The 24003-nt window shown below is 37.3% G+C and overlaps 1 protein-coding gene across 1 annotated transcript in view; it reads left to right on the plus strand.

The window, feature by feature from the left end:
- The window catches only part of BTAF1 (B-TFIID TATA-box binding protein associated factor 1), a 43971-nt gene that overhangs the window by 14855 nt on the left and 5113 nt on the right, over positions 1-24003 (plus strand). Inside the window, exons 5-32 of the mRNA XM_027909049.1 lie at positions 498-661; positions 942-1078; positions 1713-1824; positions 3106-3174; positions 5559-5648; positions 7713-7808; positions 8078-8254; positions 8778-8918; positions 9055-9179; positions 10168-10288; positions 10362-10466; positions 10698-10847; positions 11429-11571; positions 11743-11917; positions 12395-12598; positions 13507-13933; positions 14951-15141; positions 16054-16207; positions 16298-16407; positions 17594-17795; positions 18200-18348; positions 21245-21397; positions 21919-22040; positions 22232-22399; positions 22569-22646; positions 22727-22856; positions 23512-23653; positions 23818-23948. Coding sequence (XP_027764850.1) covers positions 498-661; positions 942-1078; positions 1713-1824; positions 3106-3174; positions 5559-5648; positions 7713-7808; positions 8078-8254; positions 8778-8918; positions 9055-9179; positions 10168-10288; positions 10362-10466; positions 10698-10847; positions 11429-11571; positions 11743-11917; positions 12395-12598; positions 13507-13933; positions 14951-15141; positions 16054-16207; positions 16298-16407; positions 17594-17795; positions 18200-18348; positions 21245-21397; positions 21919-22040; positions 22232-22399; positions 22569-22646; positions 22727-22856; positions 23512-23653; positions 23818-23948 — 4166 coding nt within the window. The remainder of the gene's footprint in view (positions 1-497; positions 662-941; positions 1079-1712; positions 1825-3105; positions 3175-5558; positions 5649-7712; positions 7809-8077; positions 8255-8777; positions 8919-9054; positions 9180-10167; positions 10289-10361; positions 10467-10697; positions 10848-11428; positions 11572-11742; positions 11918-12394; positions 12599-13506; positions 13934-14950; positions 15142-16053; positions 16208-16297; positions 16408-17593; positions 17796-18199; positions 18349-21244; positions 21398-21918; positions 22041-22231; positions 22400-22568; positions 22647-22726; positions 22857-23511; positions 23654-23817; positions 23949-24003) is intronic.

Raw genomic sequence — 24003 nt, forward strand, 5'->3', positions numbered from 1 at the left:
TTTTTTTTTTTTTTTTTTTTTTTTTTTTTTTTTTTTTTTTTTTTTTTTTTTTTTTTTTTTTTTTTTTTTTTTTTTTTTTTTTTTTTTTTTTTTTTTTTTTTTTTTTTTTTTTTTTTTTTTTTTTTTTTTTTTAGTGTATTAACCTGTTCCTTTCCAAGTGCAGTTTCTTATCGAAGTCAAAACTTAGTTGGTTTTAGTTTTTGGTGGTTTGGTTGGTTTTGTGGTTTTTTACTTCTGTGGACCAAGTATAATTTAATGAATTTCAGGGACAATATTTTCTGCTTGAAGATTGATTGGTTTAAGTAGTAGAATAGTTAGAGTAGCAGGAAAGGTCTTATGGGTATCAGTGTGATGTATTTAAAAGACTGTATTAGCCAAGTACAATTGAATTCTGTAAATTTTGGCTTTTGTACATTGTATATGTTGAGCAGGTCTTCAGTAATGCATCTGTTTGGAAACCTGACACATCTTTCTTCTTATAAAAACTTTTTTTCAAGGTGAAGTTGATCCTAGAGAGAGGATAGCACGACAGAGGAAACTGCTGCAAAAGAAACTTGGCTTGGGTGTGGATGCTGCTATTGGAATGAGTACTGAGGATCTGTTCAATGATGAAGATTTGGACTATTCCCCTTCTTCAGTTTTACTAGTAAACAAACAACCTGTAGGTAAAACCTTGGGCTCTTTGACTGCAAGGAATAATACAGTGGGTTGAACTTCTGTGGTTATAATACTTGTATTTTAAATATGATTGACGTATAGTATGGTGTGCTTTGGCCTCCTGAATTCTTATGTCCCATAGTTGCCTTTTAGTATTATTTGATGTCAAACTGCCTCTCAGAGTTGGAAATGGAGGGTTGGGGAAGCTGAGACCAGTGTGGGTTTGAGAATTTTTCAGGACCTTCATTGAAAGAAGAATTGACAATGAATGACTTTTCTTTCAGACTCTTCAGGCTGCTGAGTTAATTGACTCAGAATTTCGAGCTGGTATGAGCAGTAGACAAAAGAATAAAGCCAAAAGAATGGCTAAGCTATTTGCAAAGCAAAGATCCAGAGATGCAGTGGAAGCTAATGAGAAGAGGTATAATAGTGAACTGGTTTGCTTTTATTTCGCTTAAGCTGGGATTGTGATTTATCTGTTGAGAAACTTCCTACAGTCTTTGCATCTTAATCCTTTGTTTTAATTGAGCTGATGGTAAAAAGCTTGTGTGCAGTATTTGTTCCCAAATACTTTAAGGACCTTCAGAGGCATCTTGAAATAATGGGATGCTGCAGTTGAAATTTGTGCTTTGTCCCTGTTATTAAATATGGCTTGAGAATAATGCATGGAAGTGGGGGTTTAAGAAGATGTATCTTTAACTTGGTTATTATTCCACTTTCTGATATATGCTGTGTTCCTCACTAGTTTATAGTGACATATTATTGTATCTACTGTGTCTATAAACGGTGAACAAAATTCATGATCTTATTTAGGAATGGCTGTGTTTCTTGGAAAAATCTGAGGATTGTCACTTTGGGACAGCATTCTGCTGTCTCCTCACTGATTTTTTTTTTTTTTCCATGTAAACTTACCTATCTTGCATATTTTCAGTGTTAAACCTCTGTGTTTTGCATTCTTGCCACACCTTATTGGATCTGAAGACTTCAGTTGTAGAAGTAATTACTTCCCCTAAAGCATGCTTGCAGTTCATAAACTTATGCTTATTCCTTCTCAGCAATGATAGCACTGATGGGGAACCAGAAGAAAAGAGAAGAAAAGTTGCAAATGTTGTCATCAACCAGCCTGCTACAGACTCAAAAACATTGGTAGAAAATGTTCAAGAAGAGGTATGATGTATTGTTCTGCTGTTAGCAGGAATGACCATTCACTTTTTTAGCAAAGTAATGTGAAGCAAAATTCCTATATAGTCCCAAATCCTTTAGTCATCTTAGCATTAAGAGAAATAAATGAAGCTGGCTCACTTTTATAGATAATGAAGCAAGACAGCTTCAAACTGTGTTTACAGTGTTGAGGAAGAAAACCCATTTAATCCACTTGTGTAGCAGTTTGTGACCCAAATGAATGTGATGAGGTGGCTACAGGTGTCAGATCTGGGTATTAAACTGTAAAACTGTGCTAAACACTTAGATGGTAGGATTACAGTGAGCCACAAATAATTTGATCTAAATGTTCATGTGCACTTTATTTAATCTTTACCTTACTTTAATTAGACTTAATTTAGAATTAAATTCCATCTTTAAGAGTTGAAGGTTTAAACAATTACCTTAGTCTTAGAAAAGCCTGCATTTGTTTCAATAGACTAAAAATCTGACAACTTAAAAAATGCTAAACCAGAATACAAATGGTGCACAGAAGTTTATTGAAGACTTTATCTAGATTAGTCTGTATTCTACAAAAATAAGAAATATCCTGACATAGTTTAGTAATTAAATTTTTATTTGGGAAAGAAATTATTGGAAAATTAATATGAAAGATGAGTAATAACTGCAGGATGAACAGCTGCTGTTTGCTGGCTGCCTTTCAGTCACTCTGTGTATGTGATGATGTGAACTTACTAACAGTAATATCATTTCCCTTCCACAGCCATGTCAGTTTTCTTGTAGGAAATTTTGGGATAGTGGATACGCTTCTGGTTTCCAAAAATGTGGAATGTGTTTTGAATAGGATACTGTTTATTACCAAATTAATTGACCCAATTTCATTATGCAGTGTGTTTTCAAAATGTGACTTGCCTATTATGTTTTTTAAAGGCAAAGTTTGTAAATTTAAAGGATTACTTGGGAGGACAAAAAGCTTTGCCTAATTTTCTGCCTTACCATGGTTCCTTAAGGGAGAGTGAGTTCCAGAACATCAAATTAATTCCTATAGAGAAGAGTTTACACTACTAACAGAAACTACATAAGCTTTTTAAGAGATCCAGTGTCACTTAGCAAAGTTTCTGAGCTGTGGAAGAAGATTGTGGTTTTTTTAATTCTGTTCAGTAATGAAGAAAAATACTTAAGCTTTTGGAGGTTTTTGTATGCCATTTAAATACATAAAGATCATAAGTGTTCATCTGATTCCCTTCTCTTTTAATCTCATACTTAAGAATTTTTTTATGCATTTAGGCAAATGAATGGCCTCTGGAAAGCTTTTGTGAAGAGGTGTGCAATGACCTCTTTAACCCTTCTTGGGAGGTAAGACGTGCAGTATCTAAGGTGTAATTATTAGTGAACTTAAAGGGGAATTGAGAACAGATGTGTAATGTATACTTGGGGGAAGTGGGAAAGATGTCAAGTAGTCACTGTGAGAATATGGGAGTACTGAAATTCAAGCAAAATAAAAGCATGTAAATCTGTGGTTACAAAGATTAAGCAATTAAGAGATTTGAATTCATCAAGAGAACAGTGGCATGTTTGTCTAATGCTAAGCTAGTACAAAAGGGAGAGGAATCAATCCTCTGGTAGCTACAAAAGCTATATATTTTACTACTTAGACAACCTATATTCAAGATTCAAAACTGTTCGGCTCACCCTTTTATTCAGTCTTTATACAATTTTCCACTTTGATAGAAACTTCAGGCAGAAGTGTGAAGTAGCTGATAGAAATCTTACTTCCTTGAGCGGAAGATAGAAATAACTGTTCTCACCTAACTTAATTTTCTTAAGTTGATATTTTGAAAAGTTAAATGTTAACAGCAACTCTTACATCCTTATGTATATCTGTAGCACAGTGTCAGTGATGTCAGTATGGGCAGAGACAGCTTGCTCTCAAACTTGAAAACAGAGGTAGATCATATGCAGCCAGCATAATGATTTTGGTCCCAGAAAAAGGATAATTCTATTTGTGTGGCACATTGCTACATCTGAGCTAAGTAACCTCACCTCATTTGAAAGCAGGCTATTTGCAGCTGAAGGCCACATCCACTTGTCACCTGGAATGCAGATGTTCCCACAGCTTTCTTAGTGCATTTGATATAGGGCACAAACTTCTTAATTAAGGAAGTAGATCGGTACAGAATTGTTATTACTTTATTTTCTGTGTGACAAATAGGTTAACCTACCTCAAAATTCACGTTTAAAATGTCTCTGGCAGCATCTTGAAATGTCTAGAGGCAGCCTGGGTGATTAGTCCAGGCTGCTTCCCTCCTTATAGACAGATGGAGTCAGGCAAGATGAATCCTACTACTGGTATTTCCTTTATACATTTGTCTCTTTTTTGTGTTTGCAAAAGCTGAGAACTTTAATAGCAAAGCTTATTTCTTTTGACTAGTAAAACCTAGCTCATAAGCCATATCAGACCAAATAAATTATTGGTGCATGAACAATTAGGATTTTAAGACTAAACTTTCTGGCGGATTTCTGTTGGCTTGCTTATACCTTTAACCAGCAGCCACTGAGCTCTACATGGGGGATATGTATGCTACCAAATACAGAGTTCTAGTTGTTACTGTCATGAAATGAAATACAATAATTTTATGCTAGCAACAAGCTAGCATATGAAGTGTCCTTAAATAGAGTAAGTTCTGCTCTAACCCATGTAAAGGTCTCTCAACGAAAACCTGGTTCAAAACTCTGCTTTTAAGACTTTGTTATCCACTGAGTGGGCTTTTCTTGAGAAGCCAATTGCTAGTGCAGTTAAGTGTCAAAAATACCAGAAACGGGAGTGTCTGTAGCACATGTTCTACTGGTCTTCTGTTATTTCCAAAACTCTTCCTAGTTTGATCAGCTGTTCACATTTGGTGAGAATATGCAAGTGCCTATAACTGCTATCCCTAGTGGTGCAGTGGCTAAACCACAGCGTTGCCAACGCTGAGATCTGGGTTCGATTCCCGGTTAGGACACTCCCCGGGCAGATGGTGCTCGCTAGCCCTGTAAGGCAATCCATCTACGTCCTGAGGACCTCGCTGCCACCGTCCAAGCGTGCTTGGCCCCAGCAGATGAACCTCAGGATTAAAGGGTGGGCTCAGTTCCGCTCACACTGTGTCTCACCTAAAAAATCCAATGCGCAGGCTGGAAGGTGGAAAGACCTTCCCCGGTTCTTCGTTCGCGAAGAGACTGGCCATTTATAACTGCTATCACTTGTTCACTTATTTTCTAATATTGAGTCAGGCAAGGCAGGTTTGTAAGCTCTGAAGAATAATAATTGTCAGAAATTTGTTTTGTGAACTCCAGAATATTCAGTGAGGATCCAAACTCTGTTTAAAAAATATAAAGAGTTGTAGAGAAATATTTATATTGGTTTGCTTTAACTTATAAACGTAATAAAAACAATAATACCTTCTAGTTTCTCTTTTCTGAAAACTAGTGTCTTGTAGGGAGGTAAAAGTAGATGAATGTTGGCTGTATTACTGCAAATATGATAATGTTAGGAAATAGAAGCAATTCTTAGTTGGTTGATTTTGGACGGGTGAACATTTAAGTATATGATTTGATCTAATAATTGCCTACAACTCTAGTCCTAGTTCAGTTGTAGTTGAAACGTCTCTATTAAGAATACAGTAGTATTGTTTCAGTTATCCAACATGGCTATCTCCTGTTCCCCAGTATTTTAAAACTGGCTTTTCATTTCACTTTTCTAGGTTCGACATGGTGCAGGTACTGGACTGAGAGAGATACTTAAAGCTCATGGTAAAAGTGGTGGTAAAATGGGAGATAGCTCTCTAGAGGAGGTAAGGAAGTTTCCAGTTGTGTAGGCTCAAAACTTTGCTTAAATGAAGTTTAGAAAACAGACTTCTTAAAATACTTAAAATTTGCAGCAAGTTGGTGACCGGGGGGAATATAAGCCATGAGACTTGTCAACCAGATAATTTTGAGCAGACATCACTGTATGCACTGATGAAACATTCTTTTTAAAAGACCTGTACAGAAACCAATACTACTGTACTAGTGTCAGTACTACTATACTACTTTATAAGTAACCATTAATATGTTGATTGTATATAAAGCTATTAAACACTAGCTTCCATGCTAGAAAATACTGTTTTCAAGTCATGGTAAGGCTGTGCTGAAACAAAATTGACAAGTTGGTTATATAACTCTAGTGAAGTTTTAGAGTATCTAATTCTACTAGTTTTATCAGTAAGGTGGCTCTGTCATTCTGCTCGATTTGTTACAAGAAAAAGTTTAAATAGTGTTTTTAAAAAATAACCTGACAATTACAACTTGTTTACTAATTGACAATCTCATCCAGATTAATACTGACTTTGTTGTAAAAGCAGCTGGAAGAGCTTGTGGTTTGGAGTGGAAGATTGAAGAGATGTAAATCAATCTACTTCAGCATACTTTGTACTTAGGGAAAGCAAAAGCTTCTATCTCTTGCTTCCACATGGGATACTATTTGTTCCATGGAGATTGCTGGGTAATAATAACACAAACTGCAATGAATAAGATACTTTAAGCCATTTCTTAATTATTTATGGAAGGGGTGTACGTACTCTAGCTGTTGGCATGCTGTATGCTGGTTATAATTCTTTGACATGTATGGGAATATGAAATCCCTAATATGCTCATTAAAATGACAGTTGACAGTTTGTTCATTAAAGTGACAGTTTTCAAGGGAAGTGGCGATATAGTAGGCAAACAGTGGAGATGAGAAAGATGATGCCTGAGCAGTTGCTTTTGTGGGGCTTTTACTTTAAAATTGAAAACTACAGAGTTATTGGTGTCTTAACAGAGGCCAGACCTTCAAGACAAGCTTGGTTTAAATTACATTGTTAAATCTGGAGCTGAAAAGCAAGTTCCATTCACTGGGTATCCCACTGCTCTACAGTTTATTTATAAATATGCTTCAGACATGTTAATTGACTTGCCTAGGATGGGTTGACCTTGGTCAGTGTAGGTTATCTGGATGACTTTACCTTTGTGTGCTGTGTAGGAATAAAATTCTGTCTACCTCACAAGGTGCTCTCTAGCTGTTGTGTTTTAACCCCAGCTGGCAACTGTTTGCTTGCTGCCCCCCGTGGGCCCCTCTGCTGGGATGGGGAGGACAATCAGGAAAAAAAGAATCTCATGGGTTGAGAGAAAAACAACTTAATTGAAATAAAGTAAAATATTATAATAGTACTAATGATAATAATAATAATAATAATGGAAAGGAGAGAATTAATTAAAATTCAAGAAAAACAAGTTCTGCACAATACAGTTGCTCACTACCTGCTGATTGATGCCCAGCCTAGCCTGATCAGCCCCTTCTGGGTAACTCCCCTGGTTTATATTCTGGCCATGATGTTCTGTGGGGTGGAATATCACTGTTCAGATCACCTGTCCTGGTTGTGCTTGTACCCTGCTTTTTGTAGATCTCCTCACTGGCAGAGCATGAGACTCTGAGAAGTCCTTGACTTAGTGTGAGCATGACTTAGGAACAGCCAAAACATCAGTGTGTTACCAGCATTATTCTAATACTTAATCCAAAGCACAGCACTGTACCAGCTACTGAGAAAAAAAACCTAACTCTGTCCCAGTCAAAACCAGGACACCAACCTTTTGGTGAAGGTACTATGTTTTTTTTAAGAAAAATAACCCAAACCAACCAGGTTATGATGTTTGCAGTAACCCAGGTAGCTGAATTAGCGCTGAGTACTTTGCCTTGACTGTCTACGCAAGGTGACCATATTAAGTCAATTTGAATGTTTGTTGTATCTCTTACAAATTTTAGCTAAAGCAGACGTATAGTCTGCTTAAGCAGACTATATCAACAATATAGTCAAGGTGTTCAATTTTTTCTCTTTTTACAGATGATTCAGCAGCATCAGGAGTGGCTAGAAGACTTGGTTATTAGACTTCTCTGTGTGTTCGCATTAGACAGGTTTGGAGACTTCGTTTCAGATGAAGTAAGTGGCATGGCAGATCAGCAGGCTTGTGCAGGAGACAACACTGCAGCAGAACACTGATAGTAGTAAAGCACAGATAACACTGCCTTGTTACAGTGCTACTGCATGTGCATGTTGTAACTGCTCACAGATGCTTATTGAAAAGTAGCTGATGTATAAATTTTACCTTGTTTGTATAGCAGTTTGGTCATCTGACTCTACTCAAATTGATTTCTTTGTAAGTCAAATTTCAAACAGAAGTATCTGTTTTATCATTTACTTTTTCCTAGGTGGTAGCACCAGTACGTGAGACTTGTGCTCAGACTTTGGGAGTAGTATTGAAACACATGAATGAGACTGGAGTTCACAAAACTGTGGATGTTCTCCTGAAGCTGCTTACACAGGAACAGTGGGAAGTGAGACATGGTGGTCTCCTAGGAATAAAGTATGCTTTGGCAGTACGTCAGGTAATAACCCTCATGACAAATTGTGGAGACCTTTGGATCAAAAAACTGCTCCAGGTAGAGGATGTGGCTGAACAGTAGAGAGATGTGATAAAACAGGTTTGCTTGCATTGCAGTCTTGTGGGTTATGAGATGTGTGACTGCACTTTTATATCCAAGCGGTACTGTTGTAACTTGATAAGTTACTTGCACAAAACATTATAAATAGAGGCTGTGCTTGCCTAATTTTGATGATACTTTCATGTATGAAGTGGCAGAGCTGAGTCCTACAAGAAGTTTAGTCTATTTGTGATGGTATTCTGCAAATACTGAGCTTTAGGCTGACATTTGAGTTCATTCAAATTTATAACCTTGGTTTAACTTCATGAATGGTAACTTACAATACTTATAGTCTTGGATGGGTAGCTTCTCTTTAAAACAAGCAGGTTTGTTAACACACTTAGAGTACATCTCAATTGTTTGGATCGTTACATGCTTTTTAAGTTTAAAAATGCTTTTTTTTTTTTTTTTTTTTTTTTTTGGCCAGGACATGATTGACACTTTATTGCCTAAAGTATTGCCTGCAATAACTGAAGGTCTGCAAGATATGGATGATGATGTCCGAGCTGTTGCTGCAGCATCTTTAGTACCAGTTGTGGAAAGCCTGGTCCAGCTTCAATCTCAGAAGGTGACAGAACTGTTTTCTATAAATTCTGATAGAAAAGTTTGCTTTTGGTCAAAATAAAGAAAATAATGTTTAGAGGCAGCACTGGGGGTTTTTCCCTTTTTTTATGTATGGTAATCTCTTGTTCTTATTTGTGTAGGTGCCTTTTATACTGAATACCTTGTGGGATGCACTTCTGGAGTTGGATGACTTGACAGCTTCCACAAACAGTATCATGATCCTTCTTTCATCCCTTCTGACTTACCCTCAGGTCCGCAAATGCAGGTAACTTTTTAATTAGTATTGCTTCAGTATTACATGTTTGAGTGTCCATTTATTTGCAAATTGGAATAATCAGTGTCTTTCAAATCATGTGCCAAGGAGATGCTTAATTTAAATCAATATTTTACTCTTGTTTTTCCTTAAAGTGAAGGTTAGGACAGCCCTTCTATTTTCATTACATTTGTGAAATGCAGCAAACAAACTAAACAATTAGACATTGTTTATATGTGACTTCATTACCTTCTCTCTCCATTCATCTTGGCTATTTTAGTAAAGGATATTGACTCCACTCATATGGTGGTCCTGCCCACAAGGAGCAGACAAACTCCAAACAAGAGACCAAATTGTGTATGTTAAAACACATGCATGTACCTGTAGAACTTTGCTCTTGGAACACTTCTGTCAGTTCTGTGACTGGTTGAAGACAATGCCTAGTTCCTCTCTGTTTGGGACTCTGGCAAATGAAAGGGATTGCATCTTAGTATGCTAAATTTTTCACAATACACATGGTAAACTCCCAGCATCTGCACTTAAGGTAGATGCTTTATGCATTTTCTTTCTCATCCTGTATGACTGGCATTGCTGAAGCTGGTTTCGTTATTTGTAAAGTCATAACTTTAGGCCTAATAATAAGTTCAAAATAGAAACAGCCGCTCTCTTTTTTTTTTTTTTTTTCCAAAACAGTTGAACAAAGGCCAAAGTATAATGGGTGATGGGAAAAATGTGGTAAAAATACGTGCTTGAATTGACTAGTTTTTTTTACCAGTAAGAAAAAAACCTAGTATTTTCTTGAAAAAAGATACCTACTCAAACTATTTTAAATGTAGCAATTTGAGCGTTCACTTAAAATCACCAAGTATATGCAATAACTTTCCTTTCTTGAAAAGCTTTTTTTGAATAAAACTTTATAACTGAGGATAAAGAAAATTAACTCGATTCTGTGTGGGTTTTTTTTCCCCTGTAACTCTCTCTCCATCTCCCCTTTCTGTAGTATTCAGCAGTCACTGACAGTTTTGGTCCCACGTGTGTGGCCGTTCTTGCACCACACTATATCTTCTGTGAGAAAAGCAGCTCTGGAAACGTTATTCACGCTCTTGTCTACCCAGGACCAGGTAAGAATTAGTTATTAGTGTTTTACTGTGATACTATTGGAATATGCTTAGTCATATGATATCCTTGTTTCAGAGTTCTTCAACATGGTTGACTCCAATTCTGCAAGACATGTTGAGGCACATATTTCAATTCTGTATCTTGGAAAGCAACCAAGAAATTCTGGATCTTATTCACAAGGTATTTGCATGACTTACCATGTAGATATATAGTGTTTGTGTATCCTGCTCTTTCATATCCTTGGTGCAGCTAAAGAATAGTGTGTTCATGTTAATTATTTTGTAATCGGCCTGTGTGATGCTTTACTAGAGTGAATGAGAGATGGTTCCTACAGTTTATCAGCATGTGTGATTTTACTTAGACCCAGTAGAAATTTGTCATGATTTCCACTATGGTTCCTTCTTTCCCAAGGTATGGCTGGAACTGTTAAACAAGGCATCTGTACAGTATGTGGTTGCAGCTGCTTGTCCATGGATGGGAGCCTGGCTCTGCTTAATGATGCAGCCATCTCATTTGCCCATTGATTTAAACATGCTGCTAGAAGTAAAAACTAGATCAAAAGTAAGTAAAATGTGACCTCACTAACTGTTTTGAGGACAGTAGGAAATTGCTTAGCTGTATATGAAAACCCATGCTAAGGGTGTTAGAGGGGAGTAGTGATACCTTTCTAGAACTCTGAAATGTCAACTGTTTAACAAACCTCAATTATGTAGAGCAAAAGAGTTCCTGTCAGGTTATCCATGAGAATAAAGTTCTGCCATGCAGTGTGCTCTATGTGAATACTTCATGAAGTCTTTATTTACATGGTTTCAAAGCCATCTGTTTGCAGGACTGAGCTAAGTCTACAAGCGTTGTGTTTTCTGAAAACATGCTGGAAGAAGTTTCCTTTTTCCTCTGTGTGTTTACCAACTATATGTTGAGTATTAGTCCTAATGTTATAGTCAAGGAATATAGCATACATTTAACAGGGCCATAGAATGCTACTAGTGGAGAGGTGATTTAAAAGTATCAACTACTTTAGGAAGTCTCTTACCAAAGAAGTGTTCTGTCGTAGTCCAACTTTTGCATGATACTGTGGTTACTGGGAACGTTATGTTTTTATTACAAACATTCTTACTTGCAACCTCTCCTTTTCTCCACAGGAAAAGGCAGGTGCTAAACTGCGTCAAGGTCAAACCCAGAATAAGGAAGTGATTCAGGAATACATTGCTGGGGCAGACAGCATTGCAGAAGATCCAGCAACAAGGGATTATGTTGTCATGCGTGCTCGGATGATGGCAGCAAAGTCAGTTTACTGGAAATATGAAAAAGATACTTAAAAGCAATGTATTTTTTCATTATGTATAGCAGCCTCACCAAAATCTAATAACGTAGACTATTTTGGCATCTTAATTTCTAATCGTTAATTGCAGAGTAATTGTAACAGTGAAGTGACTGTTCTTTTCCCTCTTGTCAGGTTGCTGGGAGCTCTTTGTTGCTGCATTTGTGACCCAGGTGTAAATACTGTTACTCAAGAAATAAAGCCAGCTGAATCATTAGCTCAGCTCCTGCTCTTCCACTTGAATTCTAAATCTGCCTTGCAGAGGATTAGTGTTGCGTTAGTAATCTGTGAGTGGGCAGCCTTGCAAAAGGTAGGATGTTTCTGCAGCAAAAATTAATTTTACTTACTATCTCAATCCACTGCTTGCCATGTGCTGCTTAGCTTGAAATAAGATTTTGGTTGATACGCTAAAATGGTATTTATACATCTAAATACTAAAATCTTGATTCTTAGACAATGGAGGAATACAGTACTCAGTAGCTAAATGCCAGCTGTCAGAATTATGAATCAGTAAATATGTTCAAATTTTTTCTACAAGTAAGTCTATTCTCAAGATGCGTGTTATCCAGGGTCATTATTTTAAGGTGATTGTCTTTCCTCTATTCAGTATCATTTCAAGCAGGAGACTGAAGGTTTTGTTCCTAATCCTTAATATTCTGGGTTATGAATGTTAATGGTTCCTCTGGAAACTGGATTTTTGTAGCTAGATTGAGATGTTTAGCACCAAAATTGAACAAAAGAAGTTGTGATTACTCATAAATGCAAACTATGTCTTTTCCTGTTACAGGAGTGTACAACTGTGGCTATTTGTGTGCAGCCTCGTTTACTTGGGGTCCTTTCTGAACATCTCTATTATGATGAAATTGCTGTTCCTTTTACCAGAATGCAAAATGAATGTAAACAACTCATCTCATTGTTTGCTGATGCACACATTGACATTGGAAACAGAGTAAACTGCAGTGTGTTTACAATAGATCAAGCTAATGAGCTGGTAAGTAGAGGCATGCCTGCCCTTCCTTCAAACGTATTCTTGTCTCAAAATACATCTTCAGCAGAATTATTACATAGACAATAACTTTCAGAAATAATGTGGTGACTTTCCATATCTCATGTCAAAGGATGTGTATAGAAACTGTGCTGTTTCCCCTGCGGTGTTTACAGTCTGACAAAAATCAAGTGCAGTGCACTTGGTACATACTTAACAGGTACATACTTAACAGGACAAAAAGGAATGTTTTGATTCCAGGTGTGGATTCACTATTGAAATCCACACAGAAGAAACCAAAGCAGACTGGAACCCCTTCAAAATCACTGTTAAAAGGCTAGTAAATAAACTGGAAATTCTAGACAACCTAGGACCCTGCCTCTGACCTCTTAATCTCCTTTTAATCTCAAATCTTTAACAGGAAACAGTAGTCAACTGAGTGGGGAAGGATATGGAAAGTCCTGCAACTACTTTTATTGTGATGATATTTTTTTTTTAATTCCTCAGATTTCTATCTCAGTCTCTTTCCTCAGAAGAGAATCATCTTAGAAACAACTTGTTCATGCATGAGCCCTTGCACTTCCTTTTTGGATTTTTGTATTCACATTCTCCTTTGCTTACCTGTCAGCTTACGTATTTCCAGAATATCTGAATAGAACTGGTAGATGTGGGACAGTCTAAACTTGGAGTACATAAACTGTTCTTTGGGAATCTAGGCTTGAAATTCTGATAAGATGCCTGATTTCTCCCTTTGAACTGCAGTCCAAGATTTCAGAAACTACATCTTGGAGCATTTCCTGTTATTTGCTGAAAAAAATTGAGATATTTGTTCAAGTGACTCATTCTGCCATGAGAGGATATCCCGTTTTACAGTAAATGAAACAGATTTGTGATTATTTTTTCCCTTTTCTTAGGTTACTTCTGTTTTCAATGAAGTGACATCATCCTTTACTTTGAATCCTAAAGTTCTACAGCAGTTGGACAGTAAGCGACAGCAGGTCCAAATGACTGTCACAGAAACAAATCAAGAATGGCAAGTGCTGCATCTGCGAGTGCACACATTTGCTGCGTGTGCAGTTGTGAACTTGCAGCAGCTTCCAGAAAAACTAAATCCTGTTATAAAACCCTTAATGGAAGCTATCAAAAAAGAAGAGAATACACTTGTACAAAACTACGTGGCTTCGTGTATAGCAAAGTTGCTTCAGCAGTGCACAACAAGATCTCCCTGTCCCAACTCAAAGATTATAAAAAATCTCTGCAACTCCCTCTGTGTGGATCCACATCTTACCCCGCTAGCAGCATGTCCTGCACAGCCTCAGAGTGGCCATGAAAACTCAAAAGGTATGAAGTCTGAGAGTACCAGCATTTGTAAAATTTCTGTGCTTATTTCTGAACTGTTAAAATGAGTATTTGAGTGAGTCTTGTTTTCAGTGATTTTAAAATGCCAGCAACTGAGTTTTTATTAATAGTAGTTTTATTTAGGTATTTTAAACTAAATTTGTGTGCAACTAACGTGTATTGTTTTCAGAACATATATGTATAAAAGACTTCAGTTCCAATTTTCAATTACTGATATTGTCCACTTATGATCATCTTTCACTTGTATATGTTATGAAGCTTTTCTTTGAAAGTAAGTATAGGAATTAGAGTAGCCTGTTGAAAAAAGTGGCCTGTTACATTCCATAGGCTAATAGTATGGTAAAAAAAGATGAGGACAGTGGTCAAAGTAAACAGATAATCCTGTATGTGCCATGGTCATGGCTGTTCTGCACTGCAAATGTGTGCACTAAATGAGCTGCACAAATTAAGATCTTAATACTCAAAGATTCTCACCTGCTTTAAGGCTTGACCATTGTACATTTTACTTTTTCTTTATGAATGTCCTCCATCTCAGAGTAGAATAACATTATATGATTATAAAAGCAGCTCTTTAGTATAAATAGAAACATCAAAAAATCCAAAGATACTGATGACATCTGTTACTGTATCATGATAGAAGTATTGAACTGTTTGTAAAGGACACAGAATGTAAGTTTGGTTAACTTTAGAACATAATTCATTTTTATATGAAACAAAATTTTGCAAACTTCTTATATTTGATTGAAGTTTGTTACCTGTGCTTCTTGCTGAATAAGAATTTGTGCGGTGGTTTGCACGCTTTGATTTTTCATTCCAAGTGTGTAATGTGCTCTTAACAGAGTAACTGTATTCTGTACTGAGGTGCCATTGTCCTCAAGGCTGGAAAAAGTTGGGCTTTTTTTGAAGCACGGTCAGCAGGTGACTCACAGGTAGCTGTCGCTTCTGCCGGCGTGTTAAACTGCAGCTTAAATTGTTAACAGCTGTTCTGTCCTCCTTTAGGGCCCAACTCTGATAAAGACGGGATGCAGCACACAGTTACAAAGCACAGGGGAATAATTACACTCTACAGACATCAGAAAGCTGCTTTTGCCATCACAAGTCGGCGAGGTCCTACTCCAAAAGCTCCAAAAGCCCCTCTTGTAGATCTGCCCACAGGCAGCAGTGGAAGCATTCCTACAGAACTCGATGAGGTACATACACTTCAGAAGTTTGAGTGTGCAACTTCACAGCCACCCCTCCCTCCCTTCTGTTACTTTGAATTCACTGGAATTGATAGCACTATAATAGGGATACTCAGGATCTCTTCATGAGAGAACTGAGCTGATACGAAGTTTTGTGATACAAGCAGCATGTTTAATGTTTTAAATCTAAACTAATAACTCCTGAAACTTTATATTTACTATAGAATACAAATATCAGTATAAATTCATGCAAATGGATTTCTGCAAACTGCTGTGATTGTGTCCTGTTACCGTTACCCGTGCCAGTCATCTTGATGCATGCTGGATGCCTCCAAAGAATTTAAACCAGTAATTGAAATGTGACTGGCTTTAGAATGTGTGTGCAGCTTCCACACTTAATACTCTAAACTTTTTTACTACCATTTTATTAATTTAAAATTCCAGTGTGTTTTAATAAGATCCTAGTCAAGACTGTGATATTCTGAACAGTGTTGTGGATTTTGTTCTTGATTTGTTCCTGTTTTCTATCAATTTTGCATTCCAAAGAGAGTGGGAGAAAGAGGAGGGGCTTAATAACAAAGCAAGTATTGTTTTTCATAAATTTTGCTACTGTTCTTGGTGTCACTGTATTGGCAATATCTGAGGTTCTAGGACTGGAACCAGTTGGAAAATATCTTGCAGAAATGGACCTGTGTCAGCAAAAGCCAAATCTCAAATTCATAGACTTTAAATAATCTGCTATAAAATATTTTTTTTTTACTTGGATAAAGAATGAAGTAACTAACCTGGGGAAAAAAACAATCAGTGAATGTAGTGTCAGGTATAAGTTGAATTGAATGCCTATCTAATAGGAGCTTCCTTGAAAATAATTATTTTTAAATGTGTCTGTCCTCACTGCTTTGATAAATTGCTTAATTCTAGGCTCAGAAACCTTATGTTGTGCAGAGAAGAGGAGCTGAATTTGCCTTATCTACTATAGCTAAACACTTTGGTGCTGAAATGGCAACAGGATTGCCACATCTCTGGGATGCAATGGTTGGTTCGTTACGGAACAACATTCACATAAATAATTTTGGTAACTACACTTCTGATTTAAGCTGGGAGGGCAGGTAGGCTGGGGGCAGTGTGTCAGACTTAAACTGAACACCTTTTCTGTTTTTACCAGATCGAAAGTCATTACTGGAAAAAGGAGATGCTCCTGCCCAGGAGCTGGTAAATTCTTTGCAGGTTTTTGAAACAACAGCAGCTTCAATGGATACTCAGCTACATCCCCTGGTAATCAGCTTTTGTATAAAATACTTCAGCCTGTTCATTGCAAGCATTTTAAATTTTTGTTTTGTAAGGCTTCTTTTTAGATGTTCTAATTTTGCTCAAATAGTGCTTTTAGTCCCTCATTAGCCTGCCTGTTCTCAGTCCTGTATCCTGCTCTTGATTAACTGAAGACATAGCCCTCTGTAGTTAAGTTGAGCAGTTGCAAAGCTTTTTTTACCCCATGTTCTGTAGAATATTTAATTCTATATTTGTTTGTGCAGGTTGTAGAATAAACCACAAAAGCAAACAGCTACCTACAAATTTAGCCTTGGTCTATTCTTTTTCAGATGAGATGTCCAAACAAGGCTGTGTCCGAACTTTGAGTTTATGCTATTTCATTGCATTGGCAGCAGCATCTTGGCTTTGCGTTATTTTAGTTCTGTATTTCCTAAAACTGGAAAACAGACGGATAATAGAATGCCTTCTCTTTGTAATGAAAGTATAGATAAAAATGTGGTTATGCTGCACTATGTGGTTGACTGAAATGATATGACTTATAATAGTCTGACATGTATTTTCTGTGGCTAGAGTGGGAGCAAAATGGTGGTGATAAAAGAGAGTTTACTGCCTGACTACCATGTAACAGGCTGAAGGTTGTCAGAACGGCTGCCCGTGCAGAAAATGCAAAAATTATGGGAAACTTCCTTTTACCACCAATTAGACTGGATTTGATTGTTTAAAAAATTCTTTCTTTCTTTGAACTGAATGCTTCTACTCAGGAGAGAGATCCTGGAGTTAGGATGGTTCTGGGAAAGTATCAGATGAATGTAAAATACTGGTTAAAAAAAAAAAAAAGTTAAAGAAATGGAACAGTAAAGTCATCCTTATGCCTGCATCTGAACACAGTTGTCAGTACTAGCCTATCTGCAGTACTGTATTTCAGAATAAGTACAGTAGCTCTGGAAGAGGCATAGAGAAGGGCAACACGATGATAAAAATACATGACAAGGCTCCCATGCAAGGAATAAGTAGGCCAGAATTCTGGCTGTTCCTTCTGAAACTATTTTTTACTTTTAAGCAATTAGGTCTTATAAAGGAGCCACTTCAAGCATTCTTAAATTACTTGAAAAGACTGTTTAGTTAAAAAAAAATCACTAATTTGTTTATAATTCATATTAACCTTTTCTCCCCCACCCTTTTCTCTGTTCAGTTAATACAGCATTTGCCTCATCTCTACATGTGCCTTCAACATCCCAGCACTGCCGTGAGACACATGGCTTCCCGTTGTGTGGGTGTTATGAGCAAAATAGCTACCATGGAAACAATGAATATCTTTCTAGAGAAAGTTCTGCCATGGCTGGGAGCAATAGATGACAACACCAAACAAGAAGGTGCAATTGAAGCACTGGCATGTATCCTTGCATAAGGATTCAGAAACACGGAAGCTTCTCTGCTATTGCTTTATTTGATGAACAAAAACTTGCCGGAAAAAAAAAGAGAGGAGGAATGAAATAAATTATTAAGCTGTTTTCCTCCTGTGGAATGAAGCAGAATAAACTTTCATTTCCATTGCCCTTATTTTATCTATCAGATGAAGGTTTGGTGGAGGTGGTTCAGTTTCTCAAACCATCCGTGGGCTAAATGTAATTGGGTAGATCAGATTTCCCTGCTTCTGCATTGCTTTGTTACTGGAAGTCTCATTCATCTGAATGTAATGTATTAATGACTTTTCTGTACTGAGTGTGAAATCTGCTGGGTATATATTTGTCAGACAGTCTTAAACTGCTAAAAACAATTTCCTTAATAACTGATCCAGGTGTAATGGAGCAGCTGGATGTTGGTATTGTTCCATACATTGTTCTTCTAGTGGTTCCAGTTCTGGGTAGAATGAGTGATCAGACAAACAGTGTACGTTTTATGGCTACTCAGTGCTTTGCAACGTTAATTAGACTAATGCCTCTTGAGGTAAGCTCAAACTCTAAGTATATTGCATGTATGAACTATCCTGTATCCACTTTTTCACCAGCTGCAAAGTCCAGGCTTCTGGCTCATTAAATGTTGAATGAGTAAATGGTATTACACATCTGGAGTCCATATCTGATAATAGAAGTGTCCTTTATAAGAAAAATGAGCAAAATTGGACCCTGTGTTAACAATTGTCTAAATGGGAAAACAGCTCCTTATAAAAAGCTCATTTTAACTGTGTACACAAAGTTAAAGGGTATATTTATTTATTTTGTGTGCAGTGCTTGTTTTGTTAGTTTGGGCTCAAAAGTTTTAGGAGTTCCATGTGCACTCCCTGTAGGTATGTGTTGCTGTGTATGTGGTCAAGAGAAATGCATAAAAGCAGTACTGCTTTTAAGGGAAAAAACAAAACAATCGAAATAATGTGGATATAAGTAGAGTCTCTTATTTCTATTTATTAAAATCAAAATGCCCTGCCCTACATATTTGGGCCAAATATTGTGTATTATGATGCAGTAGAGTTTAATCAGTACAGACTTACTTCAGTTTTTCACTTCTACTACAGTGTTCACACCTCAGAGACTTTTTAATGTTGTGTATCAAGGGCTACAATGCTTCTAAGTAACTTGACCACCAGATGGTAATAGAAGACAGTTTAGAATACATATCCATGGTGATAATGAGAACTAGTTGTCGATTTAATCAGTTTATTATATTTTTAACATAATAGAACCTTAACATCTGGTAAGTAGCAATCTGCCATAACAGGAGCACTTAATTTTTCTGTATGCTTACACTGAAATGTTGAAGTTGAAAGTAAGCAAAGAAGAAATTGATTTCTGGCATGTTCATTCCAGTGCCATTGACACCAGTGCCCTTCTTTGTATGCACCTTAAACACAGTCCTGTGGAATACATATAGCTTAAGTTTTGTGGATTTTAAAAGCTATTTTAATAGACCATCTCTTAAAAATGTAGCATATTTGTTCTATTAATTGCATGTATGTGCATGATCATGTCATATTTCTTTTGCATAGCTACTAGGGAAGTGCCTTAGAATTTCCCTTTTTGGTTAAGGAAGTTCAATATCAGATACTGAACTATATTAAATATGCAAACTGAGTGAAGCAGGTTAATAATGAGAGAAAATACTAGTATTGTTGTGGAACAGTGTTTTGAATGCTAGCAATTAAAAATGTTAGGTGGCCAAAACAAGGAATTTGAATTAATTGTAGAGGGGTTGAAGGCACATCACTGAAAGAGTAGGTGATGGATTGATTGGGACGAGAATTTTGGGATACCCTTTATTAAGTGATCTTTTTTTGAAGTTGTGTATTGGGTTTGCACAGCAAGGTTTTGGGTGGGTAGGGGCTATAAGGGGTGGCTTCTGGGAGGAGCTCCTAAAAGCTTCCAGTATATCTGATGGAGCCAATGCCAGCCAGCTCCAAGATGGACCTGCTGCTGGCCAAGGCTGAGCCTGTTGGTGATGGTGGTAGTGCCTCTGGGATAATGTATTTAAGAAAGTTACTGTGCAGAAAAAAATTGCAGTCAGAGAGGAGTGAGAATCTGAGAGGAATAACCCTGTGGCCAGTGAAGAAGGAGAAGGGAAGATTTGCCTTTACTTGTCTTTACCCTACTTTGATTTGATTTGTAATCAGTTAAACTAATCTCTCCAAGTCAAGCCTCTTTTGCCTGTGACTAATCAGTGAGTGACCTCGCCCCATCCTTATCTCAAAACTCATGAGCTTTTGCTTATACCTTTTCTTTCTGTCCAGTTATAGAGGGGAGCGATACAGATACTTTGGTGGGCACCTGGTGTCCAGCTAAACCATTACAGATTGTCTGTGAGAACTTGATAATAAAGTAATTTCAGAACTTCGCACATATGTTATGTAAAAAAACCTCCCGGAGTGGTGGTCTGTGAATACAGTTGTATTTTTTTTTGCATGGAAAGACTTTTTTGGGTAGTCTTGCAGATATTTCGTAAGATAAAGCTTTACATTTTTCAGTGATTATAGTGGTGGTATTAGAACAAAAAAACCTTTCCGCTCTTTGAATTTCATGTTCCTGAAGCGTGACTTAGACTCTTGAGTTTTGTTACAGAACTATGTAGTATTCTGTGTTTATTGTTGGCATTTTGTATGCACTACCTAAAATGCAAGACCTCAGTTCAGCTGCTGGGTAAGTAAAAGGGGTAGAGGTCTGAATTAAGCTTGATGTTTCTAATCTTTATTTTTGGGGTTGTTTCTAATAGTGAGTAATTAGAAGCAGTAGCATTAAGTGAGTTGGGAGAACTTAGCTATACTCAGTTTCCTGCATTTTTATGTTGAAATTAATTATTGCTTCAACCATAAAAATGAAAGTATGACTCTGAGAAGGATTCTGAGATAAATGGTTCAACTTAATTGGTCCTGTTTTATTGATAAGCAGTCATGGTATTCATACTGCACATATGTTCTAGAAGTAAGTAGGAAGGAACGAGGAGGCTGCTGTGTGTGTGCATGTACTTAAGTACCTTATTGGATGGTAGCTTGTGGTTCAAGAGAAGTGAGTGTCAAAGGATTCTCTAGCTAGCCAGGTAACTCTCTGATTAGAGGTAGAACAGCTCAGTCTTAAAAGCTTGACCAGAATTTTCCTTCTTGTCTCAAGTTTTTCAGCGTATCCTTTTAGGGCAGGATTTGTCACACTCTGGATGTGTTGACCTGCCAGTAATCAAACAATTATAGCACGTACACAGTATATATGTGCTGAGTTTGGATTCGTACAGTAGAGAAGATTGCAGATCTTTACTGTCTGTTTAAAATGTCTTAAGCTAGTATGAGGTTTTACTTTCTCTTCTCTGTGTGACAACTAAGTCCTGTAGGCCTTATGTTGCTGCTTTAAAAATGTTATCCTAGGCTGGTATACCAGATCCACCAAACATGTCTGAAGAATTGATCAGAATGAAAGCTAAAGAACGCCACTTTCTGGAACAATTACTGGATGGAAAAAAACTGGAAAACTATGAAATTCCAGTACCAATCAAAGCAGAGCTCAGAAAATATCAGCAGGTAACAGCTTGTACTTTTATTTTAAAAGAGCAGTAAGTTGTGGTCTGATACAATTTCATGGAGTGGTAGAAGTTGTCCAGTATTAGCTTTTTGGATGTGGGGTTTTTGATGGTGTTTTGCTTGCTGATTTTTTTTTTTAGTTGTGCAGTGTATATCTTGGACTCCTGAATAAGGAAGAAAGAATGAAGTAATGCATGCTTCTTACACTGTCCTAATGATATTTATCACATGTTTAGATTCTGCCATTTTTCTCAGGGAATGACCAATGGGCTGTGCCTTGTTTAGGCTGACTGTGGCTGCTCACCACTGTAAAGCCAGGCCTTGCTGGACTGTTTGGACATTTGCATTTTCCCCTTTATCCCCTCTGCTCTGAGTGAATGGGCTGTAGTGAATGCATTTATGGTGGGAAACCAGCTCATAGTCTGGCACTGATGGATGATAGAACATATGGATGTTTGAACTGAAGCATAAGTAGCTAAAGCCAGTTTTTAATTCTGAGGCATTCTTTTTTCTGATTTCAGGATGGAGTGAACTGGCTGGCATTTCTCAATAAATACAAACTTCATGGAATTCTTTGTGATGACATGGGCTTAGGAAAAACTTTACAATCCATTTGCATTCTTGCAGGTGATCATTGCCTCAGGTAAGCTTAAATAACATTCTTAGACTTTAATGGTAGGTTTTCTCTGTGCTAATGGTTCTGGACATAGTCCTGGGCAGCTGGCTTTAGGTGGCTGTGCTTGAACAGGGGGGTTGGACCAGAAGTCCCTTCCAACCCTACCTCTTCTGCAAAAAACAATCTTTTTCCCCAACTCCTTTTTTGTATTCTTAAAGGGCTCAGGAATATGCAAGAACAAAACTGGTGGACAGTGTTCCTCTTCCCTCTCTGGTGGTTTGCCCTCCTACACTCACAGGACACTGGGTGGATGAAGTAGGCAAATTTTGCTCAAAAGAATATCTTAATCCATTGCACTACACTGGACCTCCTACTGAGAGAGCAAGGTAATCTTGCATTTTTGACTGGGATAGAGTAAAATATTGCACATGGGATTTTGCAATTCACTTTACTACTGACGCATAGTGCATGGGAAAGCTTGTGGTGGTACTTTTAAAGGCTGAAATAATAACATATGAAAGGAACACTTTACCTCTTTTTTTTTTTTCCCTAAAGATTGCAACACCAGGTGAAAAGACACAATCTCATAGTGGCTTCATATGATGTTGTAAGAAATGACATCGACTTCTTCAGGTAAGAATTGGCTTGTTTTTGGAGGTTTTTGGTAGCTTAGAATTTGAAATACTACTTAAGTCTGTGTTCTTCTTTTCTAGAAATATTAAGTTTAATTACTGCATTCTTGATGAAGGCCATGTAATAAAAAATGGAAAAACAAAGCTGTCAAAAGCAGTAAAACAGCTGACTGCTAATTACAGGATAATTCTTTCTGGGACACCAATCCAGGTAATTGCCTTTTTTTTCTTTTTTTGATGAATAGTAGAAAACAAGCAAGAAAGATCTATCTTGCTGTCCATTTTATTGTACCTTTTATCAATCACTTTGTTCAGAGTGTACATTGTAAAACAGCCTTTTGCTGCTAAATGCTTGAAATGACATCTTTCTCCTTGCCTGGTTAACCCACGTATAGGGGAATGTGTGCAGGTTTCATGGTACTACTGGTGTTCAAGAGTTGGCAGCTCGACTTTCTCTTCCATATGTTCTTTAAGTATCAGGCAGGGATAGTGAAATTAGCAGGAAGCACAATTCTGAGAACTCCAGATTTGGGCTTTGTCCTGATGACTTCTGTGCAGTGTGTGTCTTATCCGGGACTAAGATAGCTGATGTCTCCTGGGTTTTGGTGTCCAGAAGAACTCAGGGTGTGGCTTAAAACATCAACACAGTAGAAAGTCCATTTATATGTTAAAGTCCATGTAGATGTATTCCTGTCCCTCAGTTGGATGAAACAGCTGCCAGGCTCCTGCAGCTCGGAAGTGTGTTGAAGTGTTAGATTTGTAGGGTTTTATAGGCAACATTAAATATGTATGGAAGTTTTTCTGATAACTTATATTGATTTATTTCTTTTGAAAATAATTAATCAACTGTTTCTTCTTATGTCCAGAACAATGTCTTAGAGTTGTGGTCGTTGTTTGACTTCCTTATGCCGGGATTTTTGGGCACCGAACGCCAGTTTGCAGCTCGTTATGGCAAACCAATACTGGCAAGTAGGGATGCCCGAAGCTCCAGTCGAGAACAAGAGGCTGGTAAGGATCAAATGTTCAGTATTTGTTTTTTTGTTCTAGCCTTTTAAATGAGAACTGCTAGTGCAAATAAAGTGTGGTCAGTTCCAGCATCAGAGACTGCAGGGGACCTGAATGTTTTGAAAATCTTTTTTCTTCTAAAATACAACTTCTGTTGCCCTCACTAGGGGTTCTTGCAATGGAAGCACTGCACCGCCAAGTCCTGCCATTCCTGCTAAGGAGAATGAAAGAGGATGTGCTGCAAGACCTCCCACCCAAAATTATTCAAGATTATTACTGTATTCTCAGTCCTCTACAGGTATGCTTAAAAAGTGGCTGACAATTTCGTTTTTTCAGCACAGTTTAGACCACAA

This window comes from Empidonax traillii, unplaced genomic scaffold, assembly GCF_003031625.1.
Source record: "Empidonax traillii isolate 1590-97213 ecotype Southwest subspecies unplaced genomic scaffold, ASM303162v1 scaffold27:size3997909, whole genome shotgun sequence".
NCBI classification, from domain to species: domain Eukaryota; kingdom Metazoa; phylum Chordata; class Aves; order Passeriformes; family Tyrannidae; genus Empidonax; species Empidonax traillii.